At 37.0% G+C, this 14,702-nt stretch overlaps 1 protein-coding gene and 1 long non-coding RNA gene across 4 annotated transcripts in view; one reads left to right on the forward strand and one right to left on the reverse strand.

Annotated features, from left to right (window-relative positions):
• Positions 1 to 14,702, reverse strand: part of LOC141580336 (uncharacterized) — a 494,168-nt gene that overhangs the window by 244,521 nt on the left and 234,945 nt on the right. The window lies entirely within an intron of this gene.
• OLFM3 (olfactomedin 3) overlaps positions 1 to 14,702 on the forward strand; it is a 194,021-nt gene that overhangs the window by 154,527 nt on the left and 24,792 nt on the right. For both annotated transcript variants that reach the window (XM_010343804.3, XM_074381333.1), the window contains exons 2-3: positions 7,921 to 8,067; positions 14,056 to 14,211. In XM_010343804.3, the coding sequence (XP_010342106.1) occupies positions 7,921 to 8,067; positions 14,056 to 14,211 (303 nt within the window). The remainder of the gene's footprint in view (positions 1 to 7,920; positions 8,068 to 14,055; positions 14,212 to 14,702) is intronic.

Below are 14,702 nucleotides of genomic sequence, written 5' to 3' on the forward strand. Positions count from 1 at the left end.
GCAGCAGAGTTTTTTTTTAAATTAAATTTTCTATGTGCTAAATACATATTTTTGAATGAAACGAAATGAAAATTCAAAATATGAAAGAGGTCATGGGTCGGATAAATATTTGGGAGAGGCATTAACTGGGCCTCCACCACGTACTATCTCCCCACACAATCAGCTCCTTTCCTCAATCAAGACATCTCCTCAGAAACCTTAGAGCTCTCAAGAATTTAGTTTGAAATATGACTGATCTCACTCAGCCTCCCTATTTTACAAATGGGGAGACTAACTGGAAATATGTAAGCCACCAATCAGATTTCCCCCCTTTGGTTAACGGCAGAGCCAAGTGCAGAACCAAGTTACATGACTACCTCCCTACTCAGCGAAGTCCTTTCACCATTGCCTTTGCCAGTCACTGGCCCTCGTGGCCCTGGTGCCCCACTAGGTTCTCCCTGCCCTGCTCAGATTATTCCCAGGTCCCTGGATTCTTCTTTTTTCCTCCTACACACAAACACCTTTATTTTTTTTAGTATATTTTCTCATCTCCCTGGCCTCACAGTTGGAGAAAAGCTATACTCTCAATTATGTCATAACCATTCCCAAAATTTGTATATTCATAAAGAAGAAAAAAATTCTCCTTTGTGGGCATTTTAGACATTGTGGCAAAGCAGTGAAAGTGGTTCTTTTGCTTAGGGGATTCATCCTGCTGCCTCTCAAGTAATTCCAAGGTATCCTTGCTGCTACTTCCACATGGAGGGCCAGCAAGACGTTTCCCTTAGATGGAAGGGTTGACAGCTCCCTAGCTCACTAAGTATTGCTGTAAAGTAGTAAACCAGCTCTTCTCATCAATTTTCTCACTCCATGTTCTCACTTTAAACAGTATGAGTGGGATAAACCTGCAGTATACCAGACACACACACACACACACACACACACACACACACACACAGAGGTCTTGAAATTTGTGTGTTCATGGAATATGTGGAGGTTAAAAAACCAGATTAACACAAATATGATGGTTTAAGAAAAGCAGATTTATACAAATATGAGCATAGTCCTTTTTTAGAATGATAGTTTCAAATGACCTGGAAAAAGAAAGCCCCCAAAAATTGGGTTTAAATCATTCCGTGGCAATTAAATCAATGTATGGCAGGTGCCACTGAAACAGGGCACATTTGATTATCTCAAAAGCTGTAAAAGGTTTTTAAATTTCTAGGATGTTTTTATAGTAAGTAGTTAAATACAGCTCCTTATTAGGGGAATAAGCTCCCTCTTGCTTTTTTCAGAATTTTGAAACATTCCTTTATCCTTCTTGTTGGTGTGTTTTCTTTCTTTTTTTTTATTTCCCTTCCAATCTATCCACTGGGCCCATCAGCCTTTGGAGGAATTGGTTTCTGAGCAGAGGAAGCCTCAGCTCTTAGAAGGCTCAGGCTCCCCCTGGCGCTCCCCTTGAATACAGAGTAACTTTCCCTTGAGGCTGAGCTTCTGAGAAATCCCCCACGCTGTGGCCTTCCCACCAGGAAGACCCTGGGAAAGACCAATTAAAAAAGCTGAGGACATTCAGCAGACACCTGCTGTTCTCAAACAGTCAGCCCTACTGCTGTGGTGGGCAGAGGCCTGGAAGGGACCTGTGGGCATGTCATTTGTTTTGGTACATTTTCAAAGGTCCAGCTGGCTTCTCCTCATAAATAAATACTTTGATGATTTAGTCAATTTAAAGTTCTGTAAAATGAGTAGAATACCCTGAAATGAACTGTCAATATCTTCTAAGTTTTTTAACCTCAGTTAAGCAATGTGTTTTAGTCCTGGATGAACACATTTGATTTAACTAATTTGTATATGACTGTTTTTCCCCCAAATTCTTTTTCTTCCCTAAACTCTTAGATAATGTTCATTTTGTGATAGGGCAATTGAATGAATTAAGGAGAGATGCTAGATGAGAGAACAGAATGGCAAATCTTGATGGTGACAGAGAATATGATCATTGCTTTCTTATAGAAGAATTGTCACGTGAATAAGAGAGTAGTTTTATTCTAGTTTAAGTGGCTGAAGAAAAAGTAGGGCTAAAGTAGGGAAACTGCAAAGAGAGAAGTTCAGCTCATGTCCCTTTGCGTTTTTCAGTGGAAGGGGCTGCCTGTAAAGCAGTGAAATCCCTTTTATGCAGAGGTTGAATGGATTCACAAGGAGAATTTGTCGATGTTTCATTGTGTGAAAAGACAGGGGACTAAATATGACTTTTAAGGACCTTCCTAACTCGAAGTCATTGTGATTTCCAAAGAGTCTGAGCAGAGGTGACCAACCTAAATTTATTATTATTATTCTTTTGAGACAGGGTCTCACTCTGTCACCTAGGCTGTAGTGCCATGGCACTATCTCAGCTCATAGTAGCCTCAACTTCCCAGGCTCAAGTCATCCTCCTACCTCAGCGGCCCCCCTTCCTCACCCCACTGAGTAGCTGGGACTATAGGCTACCATGCTGGGCTAATTTTTGTATTTTTTCCTAGAGATGGGGGGGTCTCATTACGTTGCCCAGGCTGGTCTCAAACTTCTGGGCTCAAGCCATCCACCTGCCTCAGCCTCCCAAAGTGTTGGGATTATAGGCCTCAGCCACTGTACCCTAACCTAAATTTGATAATTGTCTTTGGTTTTTGTTCATTATTTATTTTTTTCTTTTGCAATTGTTTTTTTCTTAAAGCCTGGAGGTTTCCTTCAGTGAAGAATATGCATTTCTTACTTCAGTTCTAAGTATTCTTATAAGTAATAACAAGAAAACAGCTCTGCAGTGACATATTAACATATTTTACATATTAACACATTAATATTAATATGCTAATATTAACATATTAACATATTTTCTTTATTAACATGTCCTCCAGAACACAGCTTCTTTTGGCATGGTCTGTAGACATCTAATTCCTGTCCTCACATTTCTCTTCTCTCCACACTGAACTCATTAGCATGCTAAATCGCATTTCACTCTCTGGGACCAAGCCTATCTTCAGCCAGAAAATGTCTCAAGGATTTTTCATCACTCAGGTATCTTCCCTCTAAATCAAATCCGTTTTAACAAACAGATTTATTTTGGCTTTATGTCCTCCATCTGAACACCTCTTTCAGTAGCTATATCCCTTTTGGCCCTTTGTATGAAATACCCAGAAAATCAGCATAATACAAAACATCTAGCAATATCCATTCAGTTGATTTTCTTCTGTTCAAAGGATCAGAATTCTCTTACCTTGCCTGTCCTTCCATCTAGACATAACTGATTGCAGTGCCTTCCACAGGAATATCTGATTATATATTGCAGAGCCTTTACTGCTATCTGTTCCTCTGGGGTACCAATGTCTGCTTGTTTCCATACTGTCTGAATTATGCCCTTTATCTGCCTGGGTGCATCTCTTCCCATCAACCGCAGTGGGGTCTGTCTCCTCTACAGCACTGTTTATGGTTACCGGTGAATGGACATAGATGGTCTATTTACATTTATCCAAAGGGGTTGAGCATAAAAAGCTCTGGGCTAAAAATTAGGGAAAACTGGTATAAGTCCTATGTATGACAGCAACTAAATGGATGACTTGAAAAAATATGTTTAAATTCTTTGATTCTTAGTTTCCAATCTCCCCATAAGTAAATAAAAATGCTGTCTATTCCTAACAATAGTTGGTTCAAGAGAAGTAAGACTAAAACAAGAGAAGCGATTTTATAAGCAAAAAATCTATTGAAATATCAGGTAGTTTGATTATTTTTTACTTTTACCTGTCAAGCTTCAAGATCCTTCTTTCACATTACAGAGGCCCTGAAGCTTTAGAACTGTCATACAGTAGTTTTGTATTTATAAAGCACAGCTCTGTAATTAATTTATAAGCAAAGAATCCAGACTTGAAATACAATTGTTAAAATTATCATTTTAGTTCTCCTAATTAGAGCATTCTTAAATATTTTATGAGTTTTACAATATTAAAAACTGCTAAATACTTCATTTAGTTCTTCCAATTAACACAAAAGGTTCAAAGAGAACTGCATCAGTAATCACTGTGATTATTAATGCTTTGGGTACCAATAAAGTATATGCACCTTCCAGGTCTAAGCACTGGGCTTCACAGCCATTCAGAAAATAATCCCTAGGTTATAATCATTAAGTATGAAAGGGGACTAAAATAATTGATGGTGTAGTGTGGTGGTTAAATTTCAGTCTCTGCTGGGAGGCTGAGGTGGGCAAATTGCTTGAGCCCAGGCATTTGAATCCAGCCTGAGCAACATGATGAAACTCCATCACCAAAAATGATAGAAAAATTAACTAGGCATGATGATGTGTGTCTAGTCTCATCTACTCAGGAGACTGAGATGGGAATAACACTTGAGCTCAGGAGGCAGTGATTTCAGTGAGCTGAGATCGCCCCACTGCACTTCAGCTTGGACAACAGAGAGACACCCTATCTCAAAAAAAAAAAAAAAAAGTTTAAATCTCTGAAATAAGACTGAGTACAAAACCCAGGTTTGCTTAAAATGCTGATTGACACAAATCTCCCTACTCACTGATACTCCCCGTGTGACTTTGAGCAAGTTCCTTCCTGCCTCTGTTTCCTCATCTGAATAATGGGCAGAATAACACCCCCTAGTCCTTAGGGATATTATGATATTCAAAAGCAATAGCACATATGAACTGCCAAGTAATGAACAGAATTCCATTAATGATTGCTATTACTATTGCATGCTTTATTGACACCTGAATAATTGCTCTTATAAGTTAAAATTGGAGCAAGTCTTTTCTTATGGGTATCCAAAAAACATCTAACTATGTCCTTCCATTTGAGGTTTTAGCTGGTTTTATTTTGATTCTCATTTCAATGCCAGCACGGGTTCTCTAAAAGAGAACACTAGAAATACTCATAAAGCTTCTTCTATTTATCATTGACCCCAACAGAGAGGTCTCTATCAAAACCCACAGGACTGTCAAGCACTCATCTTTTCTATTAGGTTTTTGCTCTTTTGAGTTACCTTTTTCTTGTCAAAAAGGTAACTTTTTATAGTTTAGATCATTCAAAGTAAGTCTGTATTAGAGAAGGTCATGGCTTTTTTCACTGACTCTTACAATAAGACAACTGGAAGTACAAACAAGTCTGGAGTCTTTACTTGTACTGAGCTGACACTTCAGGGGAAATGCTAAATGAACATTAAACCCTCTTCACCTTTCCCACTTCTCCAGTTCCAGAGAGCAACTGACGTAGAACTCTGTCATGATAAGCTCCACACTAGTTAGCCAAACACTTAGCAAGTGCACATCAATATTAATGCTGCCAGGTTTCATAATCAGTGTTTGGATTGTTGTTAAAATATTTTAATATTATAATTGGGTGCCTCCTGCTCCTTTGTCCAATAGCTTAATTTATCCTAGTGACAAGCCTTAATTTTCTGAAATATTTTAGATTTGTGTCCAGTGTTTGGAGAGGTCCAGCTAAAACTTCAGGACCTATGTCCAGATATGTCAATTGCATACTGTTACTCAACTTGAACCTTTAATTATATCACTGAAATCATTCTGCTACGCTGTTTCTATCTCCTTTCTGTGGGTAGTCTGCATTTTAAAAAATACTAAAATAATAATCCAGTAATCTCTAAGATCTTATCTAATTTTGATAATGTATAATTTTAAGAACATCTTTCTATCCTAACTGAATATTCAGGCATAAGAGCTAGAAAGAAGGGATGTGGAGACTGTTAATGAGTCTGACCCTCAGAAATAAAAGGCACCATTGGAAACTTCTATGAACTAAATTAAAAAAAAAAAAAGAATTAGAAAATAAGAGATTCAAACAATATGTCTGCCATCATTTGCTTTATATAACAGATCAAGGACAATGACTGTGATATCTTCGTGAGTTTCTTGAGTTTATAATTTTTAACATCCCCAATATTAGTCCATGATTGCTGTTGGAAGACCTATCAGTACCTTGAAGTAGTTATCATTTAAGCTTTCAAAAGGAAAAGACCTGTGTGGTGGTTTATGGCATGTTATGAGCTGGAACCTGTGACAAAATATGCAGGAGACTGTGTCTGTTGTGCTGTGAATTCTAGAGAAAGAAGGCTCCACAGCCTATGGTAAATCTATGGAAAAAGAAGTCAGCCTGGTTCGTGATTTAGTTCCTCCAGGAATTTGCATGGTGGCTTACGCCTGTAATCCCAGTACTTTGGGAAGCCAAGACAGATGGATCCCCTGGGATCAGGAGTCCAAGACCAGCCTGGCCAACATGGAGAAACCCATCTCTACTAAAATAGCTTCTGTCAGTATAATAAAAGGAAGGAATTTCCTATGGAAAACTAAGAGAAGCTAGAAAAATAGAACCATCAAGATTATTAATATAGACATTTCTAGTTTACAAAATTTCAAATCTACATGTAGTAACTTTCTTCCACTGCCATAAAATGAAAATAAATTTCTTTGGTGTACATAATTTGGAAGTCTATTAATGTTTTTGCTGAAAAAATGATTTGATAAAAAAATAATAATGCTCATCTTTGTGCTTGATAAAGTGTACTTGATAGGGCAAATGAGAAATATTTACATTTCTAATAGCTGGGCTGGGTGCAATGGTTCATGTCTGAAATTCTAGCACTTTGGGAGGCCAAGGTGGGTGAATCACATGAGCCTAGGAATTCAAAACCAGCTTGGCCAACTCAGTGAAACCCCATCTCTACTGAAAATGCAAAAATCAGCCAGGCATGGTGGTGCATTCCTGTAATCCCAGCTACTCGGGAGGCTGAGGGAGGAGAATCGCTTGAACATGGGAAGCAGACGTAGTGAGCCGTGATCTCAGCTGAGGTGGGAGGATCGCTTGATCCCAGGAGGCTGCAGTGGGCTATGATCTCACCCCTGAACTCCAGCCTGGATGACAGAGTGAGACTTTGTGTCAAAACAAAACAAACAAAAAATAAAGCAAAACAAAAAGGTGGCTACAAGCTAACTGTTGAAGTGAGATATATGAAAGGCAAATGACAATTCTAGAAAATATACATTAAATGCTGAATGAATAGTACAGGCAATTTCTTCACAACAGGTAGAAATCACAAGGGCTGAATAAATTGATGGTTTATAAAGAAGGCATTCCTAGCAGGAAGAATGAAATGAGCAACATATGAAGACATGAATCAACATAGCATGCCTGCATGATACACACAGATCAGTTTGGTTAGAGTAAAGGTTCCTGTTGGATGGTATGCAATATACATCTAGAAACATAAATCAGGGATAAACTGCAGTAGAACTGGAATACCACCACTTCACAATTGAGTTTTAAGAAGGTAGGTGATACATGCACAGAATTTATTGGGAAAATCAATTTGGCAGACTCTGCCAAAAACTCTAAGTCCTCTGAGTCTGCATTTCTTGCAAAACAGTACTGGTCTAATTATTTTTACCTTATACCATCAATGGTATCTTTCCTACTTTATTAATAATTAAGTCTTCAACATATGGAAAACCTCCTTGCAACAGGACTTTGTTTCAGAATATCATGCAAGAATTATAATTAGAAAATAATATATTAGGAGTAGCAATTGCCATTTACTGTTGAGAAGATCATATGCAAAAAGACTAGCCAGATGTGATTAAGTAGTTAGTAGATGCTTCTTAAATTACACTAAAATGTCACAATATGGGAAAAAAAAGCATTAGGAAATAGTATGATATCAAAATCACTTACTAATATAGCACCTAAAGACGAGAAAGGATTTTGTTTTGGAGATTGATAAGAAAGGTATACTGAATGAAGCTATGCTGCCTATGTAAAGTGTGTAATAGCTCTCTCCTAACTTTAAAGAATGAAAACATAAATTTAAATGGTCAAAAAAGGTGTTTTGCTTGAAATGCTACAAACCAATGCTCTCTTTATCTTATAACGGGAGTCTGTGTTTTGTGTTTCCCATTGGTTTCCTCAGACTCAGATTAGTCCTAAAGAAGGGTGGCAGGTGTACAGCTCAGCTCAGGATCCTGATGGGCGGTGCATTTGCACAGTCGTTGCTCCAGAACAAAACCTGTGTTCCCGGGATGCCAAAAGCAGGCAACTTCGCCAGCTACTGGAAAAGGTAGGTGTCCTGTGTCCCCTATGCATATTTTAGTAAAATTGACCATTCTTTGAAAAGGATATATGGTAGAGCTGATAATAGTGAAGAGGATTCTTTTGATTTTTGTTCCCCTTCTCAAATAAGCTTTTTTCTGATCCTTGAAAGGGCTACCTCAAGCTGTCCTTGTCCTATTTCTATGAATTTTTAATTTTCCTAACCTTGACACTTTAAGACTGGCTCTCTGCCATATATCTTAATCTCTAGTTAGTCTCTCATTAAGGAACAACAACAACAAAAAAACATTTTATGCTGATGCCAGAAATTCAGCCTCGACTCTCAGAATCACACTAGATTCTTGGAGTTCATACTTTTGGTTCCCATAACAAACTTGCAAGGAAGTTAAAATAATTACATGCAACATGCAAGCTATCTGGACAGATAATGAATAATTCCAAGTGTTTACCATCATTCTCCAAGTCATTCCTTTTAACATTAAGCTCTTCAATTTCATTCAATAAAATTCTCTCCACAATTTACTTAATATGGATTCATAACAATCAAATGCAGAACGTTTTGAATTTATTCCCTTTTACTGATAAATGTGAGCTCATGAAAAGTTATTTATGTTTAGTTGGGAGGGAAGAAAACCAATGGATGGTTCTGTCCATTATTCTCACTCAGACTTTCACTGTGCTGGCCTCTAAGACAGCTGGGGTGGCCAGATTATGGAAAGATGATGTTTGGATTTTATATGTCATCAGGAATAATAAGATAAATTAGGTAGTATGTGTTTTAGAGGACACCACACTTAACAATTCACTCTGTGTGATGTCATTTTTATGATCCACCCACACATTTATGGCATTGAATAGAAACTTTTTAACAAAAAATGAAGAGAAGCTAGAAAAATGAAATCATCAAGTTTTTTTTTAATAGATACTCATTGTTTACACAATTTCAGATTGCCATGGTGACTTTCTTCTACTGCTATATAGCGAAAATAAGTTGCCTCTGTGTATATTCTTTGCAGGTATATTGATGCTCTAAGATTTTAAGATTTTTTTCATGTGTTTATACAAAGTTTAGTCTATTCCTCCTTCCCCTCTTCTTGAAGTTATCATCACCTGTTGGCTCTTTCTTCTTAAGCCTCCTTTTATAGCAAAATCCCATCCTGTTGGCTCCCTCAATATCTGTCATCTGACAAGAGTATATGCCATTTTCATTCAGAATAATGACACCAGCTAACATGCATCTAAACTCTTAGAAACCATGACAAAGCCGGGTAATCCCAGCACTTTAAGAGGCCAAGGCAGGTGGATCACCTGAGGTCAGGAGTTTGCAAACAGCCTGGCCAACATGACAAAACCCTGTCTCTACTAAAAATGCAAAAGTTAACTGGGTGTTGTGGTGAGCACCTGTAATCACAGCTATTCAGGAGGCTGAGGCAAGAGAATCGCTTGAACCCGGGAGGCGGAGGTTGCAGTGAGCCGAGAACACTCCACTGCACTCCAGCCTAGGTGACAGAATGAGAATTATTATTATTCTTGGGTTTTATTTTCCAATGTTGATTTTTTATTTATATAAAAATTCAAATATATAGCTTAATTGTGTTTGTTTACCAGGGAAATTATTTACATTAGTAAAACAATCTAATCTTTTACATCCAATTTTGCTTTTCTGTTAAATTGTATTTCACTTCATGTAATCAACATTCTTCACCAATCTTCTTTTCTACCCAGAAATATCTGTTTTTCTACATGAATTAAGGTGAAACATTTTCTTAGATACCATACTTTATCTTGTGTTGCTGTTTTTCAGTACAATATTACATACACCTACACATAGATTCAAACATGTCTTCAAATACCAGTTGAAAAAATTCAAATAAAGTATAAATGTCAGAAGTGGATAATTCCATTTACAGGTTCAAAGTAAAATGTCTTTCAGAGCTATGATAAAACTGGGAATTAGGGAAAGACGCATAAAGCAAAAATGTATGAAAGTATTTCACTGGTTGGTTGAAAACAACATAGAAATTAATATGACCACTCCATCCATCCAACATGTAATTTGTCTGAATGTTTTAAAGAAATTCTAGAACATCATGCCTTTAAAAATCTATTAATACATAAATGACCAAAAGAAAACACAAATAAAATTTATTAACAAAATTGAAGTCACTACAAGGTAGATGTATTAAATTTACCATGTGGTAGTTTTAGGGCAACAGAGGAATCCTAAATTGTGTGCACTCTTTTACAGTGGCCTGAAGGAGGTTAGGTAGCACTGGTTTGCTGCACCGATCCAGAGAAGAAAAGACATCTGAGACACCATGGTATTTCAGAGTGACCCGGTCACTGGCTGCCCTCTCTATAGTTTCACATGTATCCAAGACACCAAAGGGAAAACAAGGACACGAACTCTAAGCGCCTCCTTCACTTTTAACCAAAAATATTGATTTAGTTGTATGTAAGGGAATGTTGTTAACAAAAACACTATTTACAACAAGCATTCCCATTATTAGTGTATTTTATATTTTATATCCACTTCTTTCAATCCTTATAGATGGAGTAGTTATCTAAATTTACATAAAAGAAAACTGGTTGTCCAGTGTCATTCAATCAGTAAGATGTGGGCTGTAACATCCATCTGCATCTTCTCAATGCTATACCAGTGTCACACAAAATGCCACAGGGATATTCACACTTATTTAAGTGATGCTCTGTTAAACATTTTTAACAAGTATTTATATTATTGAACATTAGGAAAAATACAATTGGTCTCACAGTATTTCAGGTCTTAGTATGCCAAAACTAAAAGTGTTCACCTAAAAAAGTATACGTTTGTTAACTACATAGCTTCCCTGTACAGTTAAAGATGTGTTGTATTATCTAAGCCAGTAGTTCCTAAAGTGTGATTTTTTTGAATAGGATACTGCCAACATCCTCACCAACAGAATCAGTTTAAGAAACACTGTACATGATACTTCACTCCTGAAGATTTCTAATACACAGTTTACTACAAAAGATTTTGTTAAGTCCCACAGTCAGGAAATCTGTTTATATGTGTTAAACCCAAGTTATCCAAACATATTTAATTAACAGAACTTTGGTTTTACAAGTACCGCCTCACTAATTATGAGAGTAAATATCTAAGTTCATTTGCGTCTAAGTTCAAAAAGGCCCCAGATATTTTATTTATACGAAGAACAAGAATAAATAAAGATTCCAAAAGAATTATCTAAGAAAGGGGACAATGAGCTTGTCAAACTATGTAGGGAGAGCCTAAGCACAGAAACACCTATGGAAAGCTGAATCACAGAACAACTGCAGAGATAAACTGACAAAAAGAGGGAACACAGCAGACAGGTCTCCTTCCCTGTGCAAGTCATCATGGGTATCCAGTCTCCTGTATCGTCAGGAAACGGATGCTCCATGGGCCTCCCTAGCCATTGGGAAACTAAACAGTCCTAGGTACAGGCAGCAGGAGATGCTTAAGACAATCCGGAGCCAAATGCTGCCCAATTAGACAGCTCTATCTCTAGCCATTACCCCAAATGTACGTCTTCTAATTACACATGATTCTGCAATATAGATCACAATCAACTCTCAGCAAAAATTCTCTCAGTGCATTTTCCCATAACACAAATGAAGTTGAAAATTTACTTTATAGGGTGAGTCAGAGGCAAAAATAATGACAGGCTATTTAAACTTTATCCAGAATACCTTATCTTGCCCATCATCTTCTAATTGTATGGACTTGGTCCAGGTACATAGAATTATTAGCAGGTTATCAGTCATACTAATGATAGATGTCTTCACAGACAAATGCCGCATTTAAATAGGTAGACAGTTTTTTTAATGCAAATGGCTTTTCCATATTCACGCTTTACCACAAATGAAGTTAGAAAATTACATTGCATTGCATTTATCCACAATGGCGTTACCATGCTTTCAATGTTGTCTTAGTAATTTTGTGCTGCACTAAATATTTAAAAAAATTAAAAACAAAGCTTTCTGAATATAAAACTGTTAGTAAATTAAGAAATACTTACAGTCCTGAAATGCTGTTGCCTAACCAGAGACAGGAGGGGGAAGACTCCTCTTAAAATTCTAATTACTTATTGTTACTACTACAAACCCAAGATAATTTTACTCAATAGATATTTACTGAACACTTATTCTGTGCCTGGTTCTGTGTAAAGTCTTAGAAATGGAAGATATGAGTAAGACACAGCTTGTAACCTTATGGAGCTCAAAGAGGGAGAGCCACTTCCCTGCCCCTACCCCACACCCACATAACACAGTTAGTTTTAAGATAAGCCAGACTGTAATATGTTCTAAAAGAACAGCATTCAAACAGGGCAAGATGATGAATCAAGACAACATAGGGAACAGAAAAGAGTGAAAAAAAGGCAAAGAACTGAGGCAGGCAAGGTAGTATTCATTACCTTTTACCAATATTATAGTTCTAAGGAAAGTATCAACTATGGGACCTTTACAGTGTCTGGTCCACTAAGCATTGTGACTTTATCTGATGACAAAAATTTGTGCCTGAACAAGTCATCCCTTTGTAATTCACATTTTTTTCAATGAAAGTAACTTTTTATTGATCATATGTATGTGTACGTATATGTATTTGATTTAGAATAAACAGATTGGCTGGGCTCTGTGGCTCAGACCTGTAATCCCAGCATTTGGCAGGCCAAGATGGATGGATCACCTGAGGTCAGGAGTTCGAGACCAACCTGACCAATACGGTGAAACCGCATCTCTACTGAAAATTACAAAAATTAGCTGGGCCTGGAGGCGAGCGAATGTCTCAGGAGGCTGAGACAGGAGAACTGCTTGAACCCAGGAGGCAGAGGTTGCAGTGACCCAAGATCACACCACAGCACTCCAGCCTGGGCGACAGAGTGAGACAAAAAAAGAAAAAAGAAAAAAAATCAAATTATGTAAAGATTTTTACATTTACTTTTCTCATTGAAATCTTTCCATGTTGAGCAGTACTTCTCAAACTTTGATAGGCATAGAAATCACTTGGGAATCTTGATAAAATACAGATTTTGATTTAGTAGTTCTGGATGAACATTTCTGAGATTTTGCGTTTCTGACAAACTCCTAGGTGATATCAAAGTTGTTGCTTTGAGTACTAACAGTACAGAGATTACCTTATTCTTTATAATGGATCATTCATATTCTATTTCTCTCATTATTTAACAGCTCCCCATTATTAGTGGCTTTCACTTTGTTTTCAGTTTTTTGCTGCCATAACAATTAGACCAGTCATTTTTTCCCTTTCATTTCTGCATATTTTATAGGTTACCTTTTTTTTTTTTTTACTTCTTAATAGCCCAGGGTTCAGTGAACCTGGGATGGTCCTATTGGCTTAAAATGTGTTTAACACCCATCTGCGAAGCACTTGATACAGTTACCATTTTCTGGATCCCTTAACCACGTTGCTGTTGAATTTATGCAGTGTTCCAGCACTGCTATAACTTGTCTTGCTCAATTCCATCTCTCTCCTGGCACTACTTTAGACACGTTAAGAACTTATTGTACTAGAATGAATGCATTCTAGTCCTCTTGGACACTTCACTACCATCCGTAATTGCTAAACATCCTAGATATTTAAGAAGTCAGAATTAGTACTTACTGAAACAATTTATTTTGACATTTAACACGTTGGGGTATTTTAAGCTTACAAACCCTTAAAATGAAAAACCTATTTTTAAAGCTTATTTTTCTAATGTATTAAACTAACTTATATTCAGTCAGTTCTAATGCTGGAATGCCCATTTTTAAATTTCCTGTCTAGGTATAATTGTCTCTTGCTGAATTCTTTAAATGTTTATCATGAAGAATTGTTCTTCTGAAAATGTGTCATATGGGAATTCAATTATGAATTTGGCACTTCTAATTTTTATATTAATGGCATTTTTGCTGTTTCTTAGTGATTGCACAAACCTGCAAACAGACAATAATTACAGACAATCTTCTTGTTTAACAGGTTCAGAACATGTCCCAGTCTATTGAGGTCTTAAACTTGAGAACTCAGAGGGATTTCCAATATGTTTTAAAAATGGAAACCCAAATGAAAGGGCTGAAGGCAAAGTTTCGGCAGATTGAAGACGATCGCAAGACACTTATGACCAAGCATTTTCAGGTGGGTTTGACTTCTGCAATCTTGTCAATCCAAATCAGACCCTAATAGGATGGACAGCAGTGGAACAGTCAGCTAGAATTGACTGTTCATTGGCCCACATATGCAAGGTAAAAGACGCATGGAGGATTCCAGTCATCCTTCCACTGAAACTGACTATTAGCAGCTGACAGGAAGACACAGAAGGCTTGCTATGAAAAAAGCCTCATCCTTGTAGAGTTTGGTAGATTTTCTGAAACAAAGGGAAACCCCAAGGAAAAGTAATAATTAAATTATAAATATTTCTCTAATGGTTTCATGCCCTGCTCATATGAAGAAAGATGTAGATGACATAGATTTTTAAAAGAAATAACTATGCCATAAATATGAGCATATAGAGTTGTTTTATACTTTGCACAAATCAAGTCTTTTTCTAGATTTTAAGTGTTTTACTGGCAATCATTTACAAATACTGAAGATGGAGAAATGAATTATGCTTTGTGGACTTTTGTTAA

This window comes from Saimiri boliviensis, chromosome 11, assembly GCF_048565385.1.
Source record: "Saimiri boliviensis isolate mSaiBol1 chromosome 11, mSaiBol1.pri, whole genome shotgun sequence".
In the NCBI taxonomy this organism is placed as follows: domain Eukaryota; kingdom Metazoa; phylum Chordata; class Mammalia; order Primates; family Cebidae; genus Saimiri; species Saimiri boliviensis.